Genomic DNA, 21,643 nt, shown 5'->3' on the forward strand with positions numbered 1-21,643 from the left:
ACTTAAGACCTTTATCGGTCCAGATATCTAAAAAAAGAGTGCAGTGTTTTCCTCAGTTTCCACCCCCACTGATGTCAGTATCGAGGTCTGCTCGATCAAGGAAACAACATAGCAGTGAGGAGCTGCCAGAGCTCCGAGTCCTTTATGGTTGGCTGCAGGGACATCTCAGCTCTATCTGTTCTGTGACCGTGCATTGTGAGCTCTCACTCAAGCCCGCAAGGATGTAAAAACTCAGAGTTTAATGTCGAATGAATTGGCCCAGTCACTCTCCAATTCCAATTCAATCTTTTCCAATCTGTAATCTTCTAAAATGACTCACACAAGCATTGGTTTTCTGTCTGTCTGTTTTGTCTGTTGCATTTCTGCTTTGTCATTCATCTTTGTCATCCCATTTTCAGAGATGAAACCTCTCTGATATGCAAGAGTCAACAAATATATTTCAATATTTAGCTTGGAGGTGTTTTGGGGCCATTCTTTATATATTCAATTAAGTATTCACTAGCATTGGGTTCACAAAGAAATGGCAGGCAGGTGAAAAAATTGATAATTCAGTCGTTCAATTTGATGAGGTGCTTCTTGATCATTCATGCTGATGTCATGCTTTTACGGATATCTGATATCTGTCAATCAGTTGATCCACCCATTTTGTATAGATCACCATTTCATCAGTGATTCTCATGATTAGTGAAAAAATGGCATACTGGTGTGGTGGCACAGTTCAGATAGATGGATTCTGTTATGCTGAGTAAAAGGTCTATAAAATAGGATTTAGCACAGTCTTCCACAGTAAAGCTTTGGTTACTTCTACCATTTCATCTACATAGATAGCACCAACATCAGGGCAAAACTGTAGATTTCTCACTAAGTGCAAAACAATGACAATCGCAGCAGCCTCAGCTGTGCTGTGCATTTACTGATAATGAAAGCATGCTTACTGTACGTGTTAAGAAAAGGTGGTGAACATGATAAATGTTACACCTTGCTTTAACTTTGCACGTTAGCACTGTAATGGTGAGCTTATTAACATTTAACTCATACAGTAGCACTGCTGTGGAGGATTTAGAGAACAGCACTCCTGCACATCTAGTATATGATTTCACAACTAGTTCACCTATTGAATGCTACTGGGATCCATTATTCAGTAAGCAAGCAGCATACAGGTCAGTTATTTTTAACTGTGTGTGTTTGCTGTGTTAGTTTGGCCTGTGTGACAGTGAAACTTTTAATTATTCGTAGTGACGAAGGGTGGACGGGCCGAGGGAGAGGAGCCAGGGAATGCTATGCATCATTGGCTGATTGTTAAACCTCTAACAACACCACACACACACACACACACCAGTCTGTGCTCCTACATACAGTATGATGCTTTCTCATATTACTACAAGTGTTTTTCTCTTTTACATACGAGCTTGGAGAGACTATTTTCATGCTTCTGTGGCTCACAATGACTCACAACCTAAACAAATCAGTCCGCCGAGCAGACGAGCAAAGGCTCACATTTCTAATACTCGTCACGCCGCCTTTCTGCCTCCTCTGATGTTCCTTTTGGATTTTTCTTCTCAGTCTCTCAACCTTCAGGGCATTGCCCCCGTTTTTTTTCTCTGTCTTCTTTTCATCACTTGGTGTAGCCCTTTGTATGTGTGGATATGTATCAGGAATGTCTTTCTTTCTTTCTTTCTTTCTTTCTTTCTTTCTTTCTTTCTTTCTTTCTTTCTTTCTGACCATAGTTCATTGCAACAACAGTTTAGTGCACTGCATGCCTTAGTCTGTTTATTTGAATCAGTTGACCTTTGAGCGGTGTGTATGTTTTTGCTCACTAATGCCCATTAAGCTGTTTGCCTTTATCTCCTTTCCAAATTGCCTTTTTTTTTTTTTTTTTTTCTTGGTCTGCTCTCACCGGTTGCCTGGCCCACTAAAGGTCACAACATCATCAGCAACATTACCACAAATCCCTGCTAAACAGAAAATAAATAATAAAACTGACAACCTGTTACTGTGCCTGCCTGCCTGTCGTCACGACGGCCACCAGCCAATCCTTAACCGGAGGGGCGTGGCCTCTGCTCGCTGCGTGCCTGCTCTCAGCTCCTTGTGTATATTCTGAATGAAACAGCAAGTGAAGCATTTGCCTGCATGCTGTGCTGTGCTGTGCTGTGCTCTGCTCGCTCCTCTGACTGCGTGAGGTGAAGGGAAATCTGACTAGAGGCTCGGCGTAGTGGGGAGTCACTCTGTGCCACACCAGGAGTGCCTTTGGAAGAGGTGGGGGTTGTTTGCAGAGACAGGAGGTCAGTCATGCAGTGATGGATGGAAGGAGAGCAAAACAGGAGGAGGCAGAGAGCAGTTTTCAACCCCTCTGAATCTTTCATAAAGGAGATCCTCCAGCATCAAGCTGCCTTGATGGACTGAGAGAAAGAGCTGGTACTGAGGTGTGCATTTAGCAGGCACCAACTGTGCCAGAGAGACAGAGAGGGACACAGACAGGGACAAGGAGGGAGAGGGATAGAGCACCGGGGTTGTGCACTTTACTGACAGCGAGAACCAGGAGAGAGAGATGGGAGAGGAGCTGTGGTGACAAGAGGGATTCTTCTGTCCTGGAAGGAGCTGTATGTGACCCTGCCGTGGGTAAAGCTCCTCTAAGAACCTCTGATGAACAGAGGACCAGCAGGAAAGCACGGCGTGTGAGCCAAAAGGAGCGAGGGAGAGCGAGAAAGAAGGAGAGGGCACGACTGCTGACTGGCTAATCCCTAAAACCCTGAAGAACGGGGGAGAAAAGGGGGGAATGACAGAAAAGCACAAAGGCGAACAACAAATGTGTGATCTGACCCTTTTCTGTATGAATGATTGTGTGTGAGTGAGGTAGATTCAGTTTTTAGCCCAGTTTAAACTTCTCTGTGTGTGGATCAGGCAAATAATCTGCGGTATATGACTGGCCGCGGCCGGTGGGACTGACTTTGGACAGAGAGTGGTGGCAGAGGAATAAAAAGTCGGGGGGCCACACAGAGAGAGCTGAACCCAGCCTGCAGGGATGTCATCCAACGAGCTGAGCGTCGAGATGGACTCTTGCATTCGGACGTTCAAGGAGCACATGCACCTGGAGCTGGAGCCTCCGAAGATGCCAGGTGTCGGCGGGAAGAGGGGCGCCACGTCCCCGAAACTGTCCCCCAGGAGCTCCCCGCGGCTCTTTCGCAAGCTCATGGTCAACAAGAGCATCCGACAGAGGCGACGCTTTACCGTGGCTCATACCTGGTAAGGCCCTGGGTGGGGCAGGGGGTGGTCATTAAGGAAAAAAAAGTAATGGGAGTCGGGCTGAGACAAACAGAGAAGGGAATAGAGGGGAATGTGCATGTACTGTACAGGGAGAAAGTGGAGTAGGATTAGGTGGGGGAGTGTACGGATGAAGATGGAAAGAAGAAACAAAAGAGACATAATGGGGTTAAACTGATGGAGAATGGGAACAGGGGGATATTAAGAGTGACAGCAAGGAGAAGTGGATGGTTAGAGACAAAAAAAGAAGGAAAAAGGGTGAGATCTGGGAATAGGGAAGAGTCACGTATGAGAGGGTTAAACAGACAGTCAATGAGGGGGGAAGGAGGAGATGGGGAAGAAAAAAAAAACTCAACAGAAGGTGAGAAAAGGATGAGGGGAGGATTGATCCCTCAAAAGTAAAACAATTTCATAGGCAGTGTGAGTTTTCTCATGATGAGTGGGGTCAAAATGTGTGATAGGTTAGTGATACGTGCTGTCTGGTGATTTGTGACCGGGTTAGATGATTACATAATAGAATAAAATCATATTCAGCAGACTCCCCTGTCCACCATTTTGATGTAGTGTATCTCTGCCCTGTACCTGGCTGAAATTTGTGTGTATGTATGCGTACGTGTGTGTGTTTGTGTTTGTTTGTGTGTGTGTGTGTGCGGATCAGTCCTTGTTTTGGATGGCTGCAGTGATGTGGAGGGAGTGTTAGGCGCATTATGTAACCCGGTGGTTCTTAACCTTTTTGGTTCACAACCCCAATGAACAAATGGATGTCTTCATAACACAAGACAAGCTCCTCCACAGGAAGACAAATATATTACACAACATCATACAATGACATACTGTGATTTTTGTTGTTGTTGTGACATCCACGTTGATGTTATTCCTCTTGGCACATTCCCTAGAAGAAGCTGCAAGTCTGATTTTCTCAATTACACCAGATCATAATGTCAAAGGCGGATATATCCATGTTTTGCTTCTCATGAACCCCATATTTCCATACTGTTGATAATGTTTCCTCAGCTACTTTGCATTCTTTTATGCCCCATCCCCCACCCACGGCCTGAGTTTTTGCAGCATTTAGGCACTATACTAGATGTGAAGGGAGGGCTTGCTATGTTATGCAATGTATGGATTAGAGGCGAGGGGGGAAAAAAAGAGCTGCTGTGAGATTTGATTAGAAAAAAAGCTTCAAGGTGACTTTTGTCCTTCATGAAAACAGCAGTTAAATTTGTTCACATTAGGCAGTGGAGGTGGGGTTTTTTTTTTTCGGTTTTCTAAATGTTGTGAGGCTTGTGAAGGTGAAAGCCATCATCTGCGAAAGGAGGAATTAGCATTTGCTCATTAGTACATATCTGATGGGTTTACATGTATTCAAATTTTGCGGCAACATGATAAAACAGCCTTGTCACTGCTTGCATGGGGCGGGTCACCACAACAAAAAAAAAAGTCTCTGTTGTGGGACAGGAAGAAAAGGAAATGAGTTCAGATATGAATCTGCTCCTGTTTGCTGTGTCTAAACACTGTGCTGTTTTTGTGATGGGCAAAGAGATAATTTTGTGCCTGTGTGTTTTTTTTATACGAAACTGTGCCTATGTGAGAATATGTATGTAGAATCCCAATGTATGTACATATGGGTGTTTTCAGATGCACATATTGAATTCATTCTTTTCTCCCTCTACCTCCTTAGACATGGGAGCCCATGCAGGTCTGTTTATCTCCTCTCTCCCTTATTGTACAGCCTATTTCTGTACAAAGAGAGGGATTTGTGGGGGTTGGGTGGGCACAGAGGGGGAAAATGCGAGAAGAAAAACAAGGAAAATTGCTTCATTTAGATATCATTAAAGATGTCAGCGGAGTCCTCTCTCCCCTTGTTTGCTTGCGCATTCTCGCAGAATACGGGCTCGATCCGGGGACATGACGACACCCATTACAGCCATTAACCGCCGGTCCAGCCCATTAACAGCCATGTTCATGATAAAGTGCCCTTGAGCGAGACACCGAGGTGTATAGCTGCTCAGTCACTGTAATGCTCCGAGAGTGACAGGTAAGAAGCTAAAAATGGAAATTGGTGGGGAGGCGGGGTGTAGACGGAGCCAGAAGGAGCCCAAAGGGAAAAAATCCACAGTCATCTCCAGGGAGAGGGGTATAGGCATGGCGTCGGGGCCGGCATGAAAATGGAGGAGATAACGATACCTGCCAACAAGCACCAGGTGTTTAATGTTTTTTTAATCAGGCAGACGACACATATTAGTGCACACTTAAAAATATAGACGAGCAATCAGAGAGGATTACAAGATTAATCGCTGCACTTTTTTTTTTTTGCTTTATCCCATCTCATTTAATACACCGAAGTGGCCCAAAATGTCATTATCCCCCCCTTTTTTTGCCCTTTAAAAAAAAAATGAGGCACCTTTCCTGGGAAATCCTTCAGGGTATTACTGGCCACAGACTTTTCCTGGCCTAATTGTGTTCCCACCTGTGCTAGACTTTGGGGAAAGGATTATGAACTACTATTACAGTAAAAAGGCCTGACCTACACGTCAGGCGCTTTTACTGTTGGATAACAGAATTTATCACTAACACTGATTATCTTTACAATTTCTTGCACAACTTACTGTAAGTACATGATAAAATGAATAATCAGTTACAAAACCAGATGGCAGATGCTTCTCTTAACATATTTTTCTCTCTGTATCTATATGAGTTGTTCTTATTCACTGTGAACCATAATGACATTTTGTCAACTTGCCAGAAACAGTCTGATGTGATTTTTGATATTGGTCAGCGGAGCATTGTTGTTTTTTTTATTGATATTTATATAACGGCAGTATTTCAAATGTCAGTGTGGTGTGAAAGGGGTCAGTCAGTGAGATGAATCCACTGAGAATTACCACTTGAATCTGCAGCTCCCATCGGTTTTACACAGCTTTATTGTATGTGTCAGCTCTTTTTTTTTTTTACTGGTCTGTTCTGTAGCTGTTTTGGTTTTGGTTCACTCATTTCTGGCTGCAAGCAGAAGTTTACAGAAAAAAAGAAGCTATAAACATCCACAGCTATACCGCTTGCTCAACACCAAATAGCAGACAACAGTTAGTTGGTGAGCGCAGTGGAGGATTTAGCAGCAGAAGAGCTGGTGTAATAAAAGAGTGCGTATTGGACGTTCAAATGATGCATGACTCTAAATGAATAGCTGCTCTGTGACTTGTGTAAATACTATAAAGAACGTTTATGTCAGTTGTGTGTTTTGTGTCCACTGCTCTCTCTGGTTAAATAACATCTGTTGATTCAGATTTGTTGAAGTATTTGTTTTTACCCTAACCACAATCCTTTCATTAAACGTAACCACACTTCAACAATATGAAGAAACATTTGTTTTTGTGGTTTCTTTTGAAAAGGAGGATACTGTATTGTTTTAAAGGGCACAAGCTAACGACCTTTATTGTTTAATTTGGAGGACAAGTTGAAATATTACTACCAGTAATTTGTGAAGGAACTTTTAGATCCCTGTAGAGTTATGAAAAAGCAGCAGTTAAAGCATCATGGGTGGGAACAAGTGGCTCCGAGGGGGGGGGGGTTATTTTTCATCCTCATATTCTCAAAAACATGTATTTTCAGTCTGTGATTTTTTTTCTAATTCATTGTCTGCTCACCAACCCCGAACATTTTCCCCTCGTGAGAAGAAAAGGCTGCTGTGTCATTCAGTCCAAATCAATATTATAAAGACGATCGAGCCCGACAGGTTCATACGCTCTCTCCTCCGTCTCTGTCTCTTCTTTCGATCTGTTCCCGTGCCTGGACATTTTCACCTTCTGGAAGTTTTAAATGAAAATCTGTTGCCAATCCCCGAATCCAGAACATGAAGCAAGTTTTCCAAACTCCTGTGTAACCCATTATGAATCTCTCTCTTGCTTTTACTCATAGTGGCATTACTTGGCCCGGTTGTGGACCAGTTGCTGGTGAACTCTTGACCTACTGGCACTGAGACAATGATTCTTCTGTCTGAGCTGCTCAGCTGTCCTCCTGTCTCGTTCTCTGTCTGTCTCTGTCTTTTACACTCTTTGTCTGTCTGTGTGAGTCTTTCCCCGAACTTCTCCTCTTTCTGTCTGCTTCATTCTTTTGTATGACTGCTGGTCTGTCTCTTCTTTTTTTTTTTTTTTTTTTTGTCTGTGCCTTTTCCTTTCTGTGTCTCTCTCCACTGTTTTTCTTTTTCACTCCACAGCAGCACATGATGTAAATGTTTGATGGCCGGCTGAGGCGTATGACCGCTCTGTTTCCCACTCACACAAAAAAAAAACATTAAGGGGAAGAGATGGGACGGAAGTAGAAAGTAACTGCCATGGGAACGGGAAGAAGGTTGAGGAGTGGAAAAATAGCAAAGACAAAAGGGAAAAGAATGACATTGAATACATGTAAATGCACTCTGTGTAACTGATGAACATTACCTAACACACTAAAGACTATCACACCTACATACAGTATCTGTGAAATGTAAACACTTGAGGCTGTTTTTTTGTTTTCATCAGCAGCTGCAAACAGGGCTGTGCTGAACTTGGCCTCTTCTTGTGTGCTGACGTCCATCAGATGCTTTCAGGGGGGCGAAGAGACACTGAAGAAGACTGGAGGGACAGATAAATAGGTGGAAGGAAGGAAATGCACACGGTGTGTGTATATAGAAAGAGGGAGATGGATAAACAGAAAAGCAGACCTCATTTACCACAGCGGAGTCAGCTTTGGCAAAAAACAAATAGAGGTCGCTGTACACAGAGAGTTATTTACCTTAGCTTAAATGTCAACGTAAATATCCATCCTTCTACACTAGTGTATCCAGCGCTCTCTCTCTCTGCTATTGATTTGTTTCTTTCTCTACTCACGTCCATGACTCACCCAAAATCATCTTTCTATGAACGTCAGGGAAGGCTTGACACGATAATTGTCACTGTCGCAGCCGGTGTGTTTACGCCAACTGCTCGCTTGAATAAGAGACGGAGGGGGGGGGAGACAAACGGAGACACAGAAGCTCATTTCATTACACAGCAAATGGATCACACATCCATCATAAAATGTATGTATGATATTTCATCAAAGATGTGGCCCCGTCTCTGCTGTGAACTGCATTTCCATCTCATTTTGTGTGAAGATTTACTTCAGTTTTCCACAGCCCGTTCCCTTTGTATGCTTGTGTTTGTGTGTGTGTGTGTGTAGCAAATTACGTAATGCCCTGAAACTGTGTGAGAAACTTGGGCACTGGGTCACTTTCTGCCCCATGGACAGATTTTAAGTGGAGTAGTATCTACTGTATATATAAATGTTTAAAAAAAAGAAAAAAAGAAAACCTACAGTAACCTTAACATTTGAGAGGACATGGCTCTCTACAAAGAAATGACAAGGTAACGTCAGAGGCTCTGTTCAGACGTGCAACCTTGCTACGTTGATCTGATTTAACACGTTGGTCTCATGTCTGAGTATCTGAATAAGCACTGAGTCACATTCACATAAAAGTCATGACTGCGATCTTTGCTGTGCTAAACCTGGTAACATTTCCCCGTCTCTTTCAACATGGCATATCTCACAATGCAGCTCAGGCATTGTGGCTCGCTCTGTAAATATCCTCACGTCAGAATAGAGCTCAACAGAAAGACCTCTACATCTGAACGATCAGAGAAAAAACATCACTTTAATACCTACAGGAAACCAACAGCGTTACATCTGCCATGTCCAACAGGAGGGTTTCAGATTCCCATGACCATTATTCTGTGTTTTATTAGACTTCTTTTGTTTGTGGGCAATTGAGGTAATGTAAAAAATAAAAAATAAATGAGATGGGGCTCCCTCAGTGTCCTGAAGGCCACATGTTGCATGTAGCTCTCAAACATTTCCAATTACCTTCTTACTGGCACAAACAAAATAAAAACATATTAAAGTAATTTTTTTAACCAAGTATAGCCTGGTCTTGTTCTGAACACAAAGTCGTGACCAATTTTTGAAGCTGTGTTGACATAGTTGATGATGTAGTAATTTTAACTGGACTTGTAGCTATGTTTGTGTGACTTAAGCTTGTTTTTCGTCTAAACCTTGTGTGCAGCGCTTTCATTTCAGTCTCTGACAAGACTTGAATCACCGCCCAATCATCTTGCTTGACATGCAGGTCCATACAACACATCGTTTGACATTTGGCAGGTGTGCACTTTGGCATCAATGCATCCTTTTAGTTTTTCATAACACTCCCCCACCCCCACCTGCGTCCATACACTGAGATTGGTACAACCTGTATAGGTGCAGAAGATGCAGAATTCAAGAAACGTCAAACATCAAAGCAGTGTTTCCCACAGCAGGTAAAAATCGGATCATTGAAACATTTGGTGAAGAATGAAGGCATCATAGTTCCCAGTGTGTCTGAACCTACCACATCCTTCTAACGTCATTGCGTTTGTCCCGCCCACAACGGCTCTGATTGGCTCAGTTGTTTCTTCAACCGTTCAACAGCCATTCGCAAAAAGCAGCATCAGTCCTTTTTGAGTCACTGATAAAGTTGTGGATGTGGGCGATGATTCAGAGGTCTGGAACCAGACTCCATCTCCTCCTCCCTCTCCTCCTCCTCCTTCTCCTCCTTCTCCTCTTCTTTCTCTCATACTGCATGCCTTGGTTCAGCAGCCTCCATCTCTGCCTCCTGTCTCCCTGTACTGAAGCAGCCGAGCAGAAAGTTAACTATTACGGATGGGTGAAGGAGTGCGAGTGTTCAGGGCTGTGTGTGTGTGTGTGTGTGTGCATGTTAACATGCCTGTACGTCGTTATCTCGGCCGGGATTTGGGTTTAAAGGGATGAAATCTTGCGACAAGCTATGGGTGACATGTTTCACACTCTTTTACATGTCGAGGACACAGAACACACTCGGCTTATTAATTTCTCAGGTTGCTTCATGTTAATTTCATAACTGCTGCATAATTACATGACGTGTCCTGGCTGCAGGTTTGCATATTCTTACATCCTTATTAAAGCAACATAAGGGAGTCAAAAAAATATCCACATTAAGGTCCAGTGAGATGTTTATAAAGAGAAACAAATCCCTGATGTTGACACACACACACATGCATTAGCCACTGGAATGCTTAATTAGCTGAAGTAGTGTTTAGGTTTGCATGCACGCAGTGGTGAAGGGCTGATGGGAAAGTAGCTCTTGTTCCCCTGGGATGTCCTGGTGGTTGCTTTAAGCTACTGTAAAGAACATACTGTACCATGTACTTACACTGCTGTCACTTTGAATTTGTCTGATGAGGTGTATTGCTTGTCATCCCCCCATTGCCCCTTTTGTACTCCCTCGTATATGGTCCACCATGGCAGCAGCGCCTTTTAAATGCGTCTCCCCCCCGCCCCCCTTGTGTATACTGGTTATGATGGAAATGTGGCACACTGTATTTCTCCTTTGGTCCTCTGGTGATGCATAAAGAGTAAATGGTTTGTCAGCCTCTGGATGAAAGTCACATTGTCAGTGTGTTATGAAAGAAACACAAGAGAAAGTCCAAATTGATATCCCCTGCTGTTTTTATATTAATGCTTATAATGAATGTGTGTGTGATTCACTTTTTTTCCCTCCCATATTCATTACAGATTGGACCTGCTGTGATGCAAACACACATCTGAGTTCACATCACTGCACATGAAAATGATGGTAGAGTGCGAAACAGAAAAATGGCAATAAACAGAAAAATGAATACTAAGATAGTAATTGCACTGCACGATTATCAAGTCAGCTAACGGCTCCTGTTCTCTGAAAAGGTTACTTAAAATGTGGTAATAATGCTACGGCAATTTGCAAATGAACATAAGGTTTGTCTTTTCCTTCATTTAAAATGACGTAAAGAATTGAAAAAAACATATTTATCTTTATTTTTAACAGGAACATGATTATAGTGAACAGTGCATAAAAGAAAAATTAGTTTTGTAGTTATAGTAGCACTTATGGGGATGTATCACTATTGGGCCACGCCCAGATATTACAATATTAACAGTGTAAGAGTGTATTTAAAGCTAATGAGAACACATGTTGTGCTGCAGAGTTTGGTGTTGGTCTTCAGTGAGACCAGCATTACTGACACAGCCTCCTCACATTACAGGGAAGTCATTTAATTAATCATAATGTAGGATATCATGTTGGCTTTAAAATGTCTACAAGACACATGATTAATGTTAGTTCTTTATACATGCAAATTTAAACAAAGTGTCGGGTTTATTAAGAGCAATTTCAGCTTTTCAATAGAAGACGATACACAGTGATGATTAGTGCACATAGATCTGAATTACTCACCCCCATGAATCAACATTTGTAACCATTAGACCTGCAGACATTTGTCCTGGGGTCTGTGGAAAACATGTGGCCTTTAGCACTAGTGTTCAGGAAACATCAGAAAACCTATTTGTCTTCATTATATTCAATGCTTGTCCCTTTTCCTCCTCCTCTATCCGCCTCCTCCTCCTCCTCCTCCTCCTCCTAATGCTTATCTTTCTACAACCCCATCCCCCATCTATCTTGTCATCTCCTGCCCCTGATGATAATGTGACATGCACTGAAATTTAGAAGGGTTATCTGATGTGCGGAGGGGCCGTGCATCTGTTCTTTTAGGGCAGTTACAGCTGTGAATTTTGTCATTAATACCTCCATCCTTCCTTAAGAGAAAATACAGCTGTGTCACAATGTCTTACTCGGAGAATGATGGTGTGTGTGTCCGTGGCTGTAAGTGTGAGAAGTACCAGCTGTATATTTCCTTTCGGCCCATTCAGAAGAGCACAAGCATTCGTTAATAACAAGAGCTCCAAAGCAGCATTTGTATGAGCCGAATCAAGCAGAAAGCAACAGTACATTTCCTCTCTGCCTTTTCCCCCCCCTGTCTGCGTGGAGAAAGAAGTAGCGATTATTCTCCACTTGATTGCCGTCTGTCACACTGACTGAAAGGAATTGTGGCAGCATCTTTTTTTTTTTTCAGCTGGCAACAATGTGCAGCGATGCAGAAGCGAGGCAGAGCTGCATTGTGCTTTATCTTATCGAATGAACGCAGACCGTAGCTGCATCAGGGAGCTGAAGTTATCGTGGCCAAAGTGAAGTTATTCAGAAGTTGTTTCAGTTGAGCACAAATTTAAGAAAGAAAACATTTCTGAAATGTTTGTGAAAAAAGGGTTAGGGTTAGGTTACTTGTGTCTGTTGACCCATTGAATTGCTCATTTTGTCAACAAAACAGGTACGAGATTCTTATCAACTCAAAGCCAAATGATTCTGTGTTAGTAAAATTGAGCAAAACTTCATTTAGATAGCTCCTCAGATTCAGTGTTTCAATCTTGTTTTCATCCTGACACAGTAGACCTGTCACCAAGGCCCAATCCAAATGGAAATGTCATATTTAAAACAGTTTTTCCAGGTGTTATGGCCTTTTTAAAGCTTTAAAACAGGTAAAGTGAAGATCCTGGCTGGGTTGAGGAACGCATACAGTACTGTACACAAGAAGTGAAAAGTGATCAGTGCAGCTTAAATAGTTATGGCAAGTGCTAATTTATTGTAGCTTCCAGGTTGTGATGCTGTTTTGCATTGTACGTAAGCTAAGACATTTTCTCCTTTCTCTGTTGTGTTTGACTGAATTGCACCTAACTTGGAGGAGGGATGGAGGATGTGTCGTGCCCCTTTGAATTTTGGTCTGGATCTGGTTCAAGCTGCAGATTCAGACATTTTTTAATCACTTTTCCTTAAAATTGTGAGGATCTGTGACTATTTTGTGAACATTATGACACTTTTTATCAACTACGGTACTCAGGAAATAATGGATCCTGTTGTAAGAAACAAGGCTTAGTTGAGATCTATGACTTTATTATCAGACTTCCTTTTTCCCGTCTATTCTTCTCTTATTAGAGCTAGACAGACATGTAGGACTGTTTGGCCTTGGTGGATGTGCTCACTCTATTGAGTATCTGTCTACTTGAGACAGAAGTCTTCGCTTTGAAGTGATTGATCCCTGATTTTTTTTATTTTTTTTTTAAAATCCAAGTATCATTTGGCAGTTTGACAATCATTTAAATCAGGTTTTTCCTCACATACAGTGCAGATCAGTTTTCACCGGTTTTTGGTTTGGACGTCATCTGAGCAATGTGTTGAAATGAAGCATCAAAGTTTCAGCTGCATGAAAAGGAATCATTACTTGCGATTTCAAAGCACCAAGTTTGAGTCCAGGCTGTGTTTTTGTAAAAACAAAACAAAAGAAATCCTCTTAAAAACACCAATTCAACTTGCTTTTCCAGTAATTTAAAATACAGTACAGTGTCTTAAACTGCAAATCACACTATAATCATGAGTGCAATCATTTGATTTGGGGGAAAAAAAGATGACAACTTATTAGATTACTCATAATTGTGTTCACAATGCGATTTGGACGGGAGATTAATCGTTTGAGTGTCTGTGCAGAGTTCATCAGCTCGACAGGGAAATGGTGTCTGTTGACTGTCTGGCTCCATGGCACCCAGTCTGAATCACCGTCTTCTGGTACAATAAGATTCTCTGTGCTGCAACGCATTCACACATTTTTATCATCATCATCTTTGTCCACCTCTTCTGACTCCTTGTTTTTAACGTTTGTCATATTCGTCAGCGCTCATTCCTGCACATCGGTTTGTTTTCTTGTTTTTCTGAAGACGAGTGTAGGAATGTGTGTGACTCGGTGCATGAGCAGTACGTCCATCTGTGCCTGTGATTTCTATGTATGTGCACGTTCCCCTGTCTCCTTGACTCATTGTCACCACAGGCCTATGGGGAAACCACCACCCACACACTCTGTGATATGTAGCGTTAGATGCAGCCTGTGTGTGTGTGTGTGTATGCGTGTGCGTGCATGCACACTGATGTGAATAAAATTGGACTCGTAGAGATGCTGAATGGTTTAGTATTAGTTTGTGCTCGGGGATAAAAGGATTTGGGAGCACTGTTTGTGTGTTCAAGTGTGTATGAGAGGGACACAGAGATGCAAGGAGATTATATGGAGGGAAAAATAGAGAAAATAATGGATGTACTGGAGTTTATATGTTATTATTTTGCTCTTTTTGAAATGGTGAGATTGTCAGATTTAGCCATAGTCAGTTATAATGTCCCCGAGCTTCCTGCCAGAGGAAGTTTCTCCTTGAAATGTTTTGAACAAAAAAAGGGCTCGCGCACATCCAGAAATGCAGCCAGGTGCTGAGTCCAAGGAAACGATAATCAAAAACAGAAAAGGACTCGCAACACTGTATAAGCTCCCCAAAGTACAAAAATTTATTAATCTAATAAATTTTTGTACTTTGGGGAGCTTATACAGTGTTGCGAGTCCTTTTCTGTTTTTGATCCTTGAAATGTTTTGCCATCAAACTCCAGGAACAGCAACAGTTTTAGCTACACTTTTCATTTCGGGATATATCTTTAGACCAAATGTTATTCAAAGGATCAGTGTTCCCATCTCTGTCCCATCTGCACAGGTCTGGTGTGTTTGTTCACTCTCCATCATTCATGTATAGTAAATAATGCTTCCACTAATGTGTTTATGAGCAATACGTTTTCTTCTGATTGCTCTTTTACTGTGTGTGTGTTAAATAATGAAGACCTGAGGGTCAGAGAGTCGCATGTGGCCACTGTTTATCCACGCTGGGATGTTGGCAGTGAGATATTGGCAGCATGTTTATATTCTCTCTCTTTCTCTTTCGCTCTCTCTCTCATTCGCTCTCTCTCTGTCTCCTTCCTGTCTCAATGTGTAGACAGCGTGCACCCGGTGACTGAGTACCCATCGGTGTGTTAATTTTATCAGATCACCCAAGGGCTAGTCTCAAATTTGCAAGTGTCCCATTTCTCATTGACCGATCCTGAGCTCTGGATCCCTACAGGGAGCCGCCGCTTGTTTGTGCTGATATTCATGTTTCAGTCGGGGATAAAGGCATGGGAAACTCTACCGACTCTGGATTGTCTGTCTAGCCTTGCATGTTTTTCACAGCCTCCAGAGGCCGAAGACTTCTCACATGTGAACAGTCTGTTGCTGAGAACGAGTACGCAGCTGTACCTCATGAGGAGCAGATGACATAATGTTAGTCGAATGCTTAACGTTGTTTAAAGCTCCCCGGACCCTAAAAAAAGGTTGAACTGAGTGTTAACAAGCATCATTTGCCGCAGGTCGGCTCCGTCTAACCTTCTTAACTCCCTATTTTCTGTCTGCCTTTCATGTCGTTTTCCAGCTGCCCTCTCTCCGTCATGTCTATCCCATGATTAAGACTCGGTTTGCCTCCAGTCTATCTCTGTTCATTATCCTGGCTCTCCAGCAGCGCTTGTTTAGTTAGTGTCACATTGATTTATACACATGCAAACTGTGAAAGGCCTTTTCATATACTGGTCCGACTCCTTTAATGACCCTGGCGCCCTCGGAACATGAGTGGCGAAAAATGGGTGTTTGTTTTCTAACCAGTGTCGCCGGCACCTCTTTAGATGGACGTTACTGACTCATACAGATTATTTTTGAATTGTTTTGTTTTTCTTTGTCCCTTTAAGATCCCTTTTCTAATTGTCTGTTGTCATTTAGTCTAATGCACTGTAGCTGAGCCAAACGATAAACAGACATAAACAGGATCATTGTGGCTTTATCTCCCCTGATCAGGTAATGGCAAAAAGTCTGATGAAAATGGCCTTTGTATTCCCCAAAGCACTGTTATCATGGGTTTTAGTGACAAAAGCACTATTTCATAGACAAGTTGATTTAGGTTATCTCAGTCATTTCACAATGCACAAACATTTCTCCACCCTTTTCTGAGACGTTTCTCTCCGAGGGTTTTCCTAATCACAATAATAGCTGCAATGTGCTGCAAGATTATTATTTTTTCTTTTTTACACGTTGATTTTTTTCTCTCATTTTTCTGATGCATTGCAGTTGAATTTATCTTACAGCCATTTCTTTCCAAGGCTACAAAAAGAAATCTGGCATGCTTCATGGATAATATTTGAGTTACTAATAATAACAGCAGTAAATCACACATTCACAGATCTGGTTCATATAACTACAACCAGGGGAGACACAAAGATACAGTTTTCTCTGTGCCTTTTTTTATTCACCACTTTTAGAGTGAATTGAATGTGGTAGGAAAAGATGAAAACCTTTTTTTTTTATTCTATTAATTCTTAAAAGCTAAAAATGTTTTTGGCAGCATGGCTCTAGAGATTGGACCTCCACTGAGGTCCAGGCTGAATTAGCTCTACTCACTCAAATGTGTTGAAATTCAATACAGACATTCATAAGATGAGTCATAGTTACTTTGGAGTTGCCATAACCTTTTCTCTGGCACTGCCATGATTATAGATATCATGTTCCCCTCAGGATGAAAGGTGGCCACTTTGAGGATCCCCTGATTTTTCATTAATCCAGTGAAATTTCATACTTTATATCACACTTAATACAATATGGCTCTAAACTTTATTCAATAGACATTTGTGATCATGTCTTAAATCACCAAAATCAAATTCATAGAGATCAAAAGAGACTGAATACTGGACTGATGACATAGGGGAGTTATCAATGATAACTCCCCTATGTCATCTCATCATGTTGGCTTGAGGTGTTTGATGGCAGCTGTTTGCTGCTTATTAGCCATTAAAACCTAGTAAGGCATTGATGATGACCCATAATATTGTAACCACCCACAGGTGCAGTGAGTAATGTTGATTATTTTGTGAATGGCACAAGTAAATGACCCACCAAATGAGCAGACGGCGCTCATGGTCAACATCAGTGGTCGTCATCGATGTGCAAGAGCCACAAGGGCCACCCCGTCTGGTCTGAACCAACGGAAGACAAATCGAATGTCTAGCAGCGTATCGGATGTTTCATGCTGTTTATAAATGTAGGAACCTCAAGTTTAAGACATGTTGCCAAATTGGCTGTGTTGATCAAGCCACATAACACAAAACTATAATGAACCATTGACCCACTGGCCACATATCTCTGGATCTGTGGACATGTGGACGTGCTGAGACCAACGCAGTGCAGCCAGGAAGGGTTCTTTCTGTCGACTGTAGTCCTTGATGGAAACATCATAACTCAGTGGCGTGTGGGAGAGAGTCCATATAGGAAAACATTCCAGGGGGCACAGTGGAAACACACACACACACTCATAAATACAGGTCATACATGCACATAAACACACTCTTATAGAGGTACACCGACCATACACAGAGACAAATACGCACAAAAACACCAAAAGTGTATTCAGATTGATGGTAGGGAGGAAAATATATAGATTAGGAAAGTATATTTAGAGCTTCACAGAGAAGTTAATGAGGAACACATTCCAGTGGAGAACTGAGTTACACACACACATGCACATGCACAGACACATACACACTTTAGTTTTAATTGGCATGACAAATGGCTGGCTGGAATAATATATCAGAGTATGTGGCCTAGAAAATCCAACAAGTTTTCTTTTGTCCTGTCTATATCTTTCTCTCTCTAATTAATCTCTTACTTTTCCTCTCTCTCCCCTCTCTGTCTGACCCACCACAGTCACAGTGAGGCTGCACATTACATTGCAGGCTGACAGATCTGTCCCAGTACAACCACTCCTTCAAATTCATTTGAAAAATAATGCTTTTTTTTTGGGTCTCAATTAGTGGACATAACTTGATGTATCTATATCCGCATACACATTTCACATACAGTGGCATGTGAAGGTTTGGACACCCCTGGTCAAAATGTCTGTTAATGTGAACAGTTAAGCAAGTGGAAGATTAAATGATCTCCAAAAGGCATACAGTTAAACATGAAACACTCTTTTGTAATATTTTAAGCAAGTTTAATCAGTTCAGTATTTTTGCAGCAGCCTGCAAAAGAATGGGAAACCCAGGAGACTTGAGCTCTCAAAGGGGGGGCTACTAGGTACTAACTATGCAGGGGGCCCAAACCTTTGCTGCTGGCCCTTTTCCTTTTCTGTCATTTTGAAAATGGGAAACATGAAAATAAAAACATATATTGTTTAAAATGTAAATGTTCCACTTACTCAACTGTTCACATTGAGTGATTGCTGATACGCTGATACTACCAAAGTAGTTGGCTGTTTTAAGGCTGCCCAAATACAGTATACCTATAGCATTAGTTTTGGCCTCAGCTGGTCTCATATGGGATGGAGCCCTCAGAGGCCACGCCTGTGTGAGCTCAGTCTTTGGAGAGAGGCTCATGTCTAGCTTCTTCAGCCAATGACTCTTCCCCAGCAGTTATGTGAGTTGTACCATCTAAGCAGGATGCATGAGAACCTGATCATGCTAAAGCTGCAGTACACCATTGTTTCTAAATGCCCATTGGGAATCAACCGTAAAAGCTATATTATCATAGGCCTGTTGTCAGAAGATGCTCTTGCATAATAAACACTAGCTATTTTAATCCTACCTTTTACATAAATCGAATTATGGGTTAAAGTAATATGCTTTTTTTGATCTTGTTAGGGCCCTTTAAACTTTTCTTTGTGCAACTCTTTATGTGTTTTGTTTTTTATCTCAGTCTTCTTTCCTTGTTAGTGTCCCCATTAGCTTATTGACTGCACATCTTCCAGGAGTCCTCCCAGTCTTTGTTTCCACTCTCATATGTAACCTTTCAGATTATTCCAGGAGGCACTGAGCTTTGAGCCAATGAGCCTGGCATTTGAAGGTCAGCTGTGCAGAGCTGTGAACCACCGATCGGACGACAAAGCAGTGGACAATAGAAATGAATGCAAACACTGTCGTGTACACCCAGGACACTCGTTAACATGAAAACAACGGAGAGCAGAGAAAGTTTCCTCTCCACGTTGTTAAGTCCTGTTTTAAAACTCCTTTTGGGTAGTCTAATTATCTTCAGCCTCAGACACTGAAAGACAAATTTGTATTCAGTCTTTCATGCCTCGTGACTAGCAAGTTAATGAAAAGATTTGTCATACTATGATCATTTACAGCCTCAGTGTGATCAGCGATAGAGAAATACCGCCTAATACCAAGTGTACAGTCTAACAGCTGCATCAAACCTTTATCTGTATTATTCATCATGTATTGAAAAGAGTTGATGTAACATATCACATGAACTTGAACGCTGGCATGCCAAAGGTCAGCGTTCCTGTGACTTCACACATCCCTCCTCTTCTTCCCTCTATATCTTTATATTGTTGCATTAAAAAATCACAGTTTTTTCTCTTACAAAAAAGACAAGAAACACAAGTTAAAGGGATAGTTCAACATTTTGGAAAATTGGCCCATTGCCATAATCCCAATAGTCCTAGGAGTAGGTCCGTTACCTTTAATTGTCGGTGCAAGCGGAGTTGTTTTTGAGGTAAATTCATGCAAAACCACTGATGTGCGTTCCTGTCTGGGGCAGTTTTTTGGCAAGCAGTCTCTGCATTTGCCTCGAAAACAATTAACTAACGTTCTGTTTATCTCATAGCGTGGTGAATGTGCAGGTCACAACTTGTCCACGAGAGCGTTTTGGAGTTGTTGGATTGTGTATTTGATGAGTTTGATGAGGGAGACCAAGAAATCCCATTAGCTTCCGTAGCGTAGCTCTGAGCAGCTCGCGGCTCTGCTCCACCGATCTAAAAATAGCTTGCACTGACAATTAAAGGTAACAAACCTACTGCTATGATGACTATAGCGATTATGGCAATGGGGCAATTTGCCAAAATGTTCAACTATCCCTAAAAGCAGATTTCCCAAATGTCACAACAACTTTTCCTCCCGTTTTGTGAACCCTGTCTTGTATTCTTTTATTATATTGGCAATGATGGTGATTGTTGGATTTTTTTTAACACTTACTGTAGATATTTATCAACTGCTATTAATCTGTCACTTGTTAAGTATCGTTGATCCAGACCTGTTTGGCCCGCGCCCTGTGTGTGTTTACTCTGCCACGACTGATTGGGGTAATTAAATCCTTTCAGTCTCCTTCTCCTCTGCTTTCTGCTCACTCCTCATGACACTCCTCCTCCGCTTCTGTCTGTCCACATTATGCTCGTTACTCCGTTTTCCTTCTCACCCCCGTGCTTTCTTGCGGTCGACTCCCTTCTTATTCCTCTGCTGTTCATGTGTCAGTGGCAGCAGAGTGCAGTCTGCATTGTAGTCATGACTAATTCAAAAGAAACATGCCCCTCCTCTCCCCCTAATGCATGATGCATCCATTATTCACACACCATCACAAAGATATCTCTAATTGCCAGCACAAACACACGATGAACAGGAAGAAACATCCAAATGTAAAGACTTAAAGAGGAACTATGCAAGATTTTTTATCTCAATTAAACAGCTTTTCAGTAACTGTGATGGTTAAATAACTTATTACAGGGAAAATGGAGGCTCTCAGCCTTCCATAGGGTCTCTTGGCCGAAAACCAACCTTGCAAGATCAGCGGCTGCGACGCGGTGTCCCAGATCTCGTCTCGCGAGAAACATTGACCGCTTTATGACACTATGACACAAACACGCCTTGACATCGCTTTGCAGGTTGCCTTTTCGCCGGCTTTGTTGAAAACAAATGCACATGGGGAGGAAGGAGGGTTAACTGTGAATTTTTACAACTGTAGGGGGGAGCTAAAAAGTGACTAACTTGCATAGTTCCCCTTTAAATTGTGTATTTTAAAGTTTATAAGCGAATAAATGCCCATAGCTATAAAGTTTCCAGGACTTTCTCATCTAACCAACATTTTCGTTTTAAAGCAGATATCAGTGGAATGTTTTTGTTAATATAAGTCCTAAATAGTCCTATTTTCCGTCAGCAATCACTTACATGAAGTATTTCAGCCTAAACACGAGTCTCTCCGTCACTCTGCTCTGCTGTAACCCGAGGAGAAAATTTTCCTTGTGGGATACAAGTGTTATCCAATGAGGAGAGAGAACGGCATGAAGGGCTGTGTGTGCAGCCAAGGGATGCGCGTGAATGTGGTGACGTAGCACGAGGACCAATTGATGCCTGACAAGGGCGGGGGCTGCTAACTCATGGTGCGTTCAAAGAAACTCGTACTTTGTGTTTTTCCTTCCTGTGAAGTCATACCAGTTCGATCTGGTACGAGTTCACGGGTCGGAAGTTACGAGTGGCCGTTATAGGGAACTTTCACAGACAACAGGATGGTAAAAACACGAGCTACGGGTTACCTGGAACACTACCAAGTCGTAGTTGTGACTTGAAGCTATAACTTACGGTTTCAAAAGCCTGCCTTGAACGCAGCATTAGCCGAAACGGCCGTGAAGCTGATATCTGCTTTAAGTTTCACCTGAAATTAGTTTTAGGGTTATGCAAAATAAACAAAATTGCACGCACAAATAACATACATCCTCTTAATGTCCTTGAACAAGAGACTATAGAGTGACTAAGTGAGGGGATTTATGGGTAAAACTC

General features: G+C 42.0%; 1 protein-coding gene across 2 annotated transcripts in view; it reads left to right on the forward strand.

The window, feature by feature from the left end:
* pde4ba (phosphodiesterase 4B, cAMP-specific a) overlaps positions 1-21,643 on the forward strand; it is a gene marked incomplete at its 5' end in the record, with an annotated part of 155,590 nt that overhangs the window by 25,751 nt on the left and 108,196 nt on the right. The window contains one exon of one of the 2 annotated variants that reach the window (XM_083969606.1): positions 3,023-3,243. The exons of the other annotated variant lie outside the window; for it this stretch is intronic. Coding sequence (XP_083825732.1) covers positions 3,023-3,243 — 221 coding nt within the window. Of the gene's footprint in view, positions 1-3,022; positions 3,244-21,643 lie in introns of those variants that run through there. 2 annotated transcript variants of the gene reach the window in all.

This window comes from Trachurus trachurus (genome assembly GCF_905171665.1).
Source record: "Trachurus trachurus genome assembly, chromosome: 4".
Taxonomy (NCBI): Eukaryota; Metazoa; Chordata; class Actinopteri; order Carangiformes; family Carangidae; genus Trachurus; species Trachurus trachurus.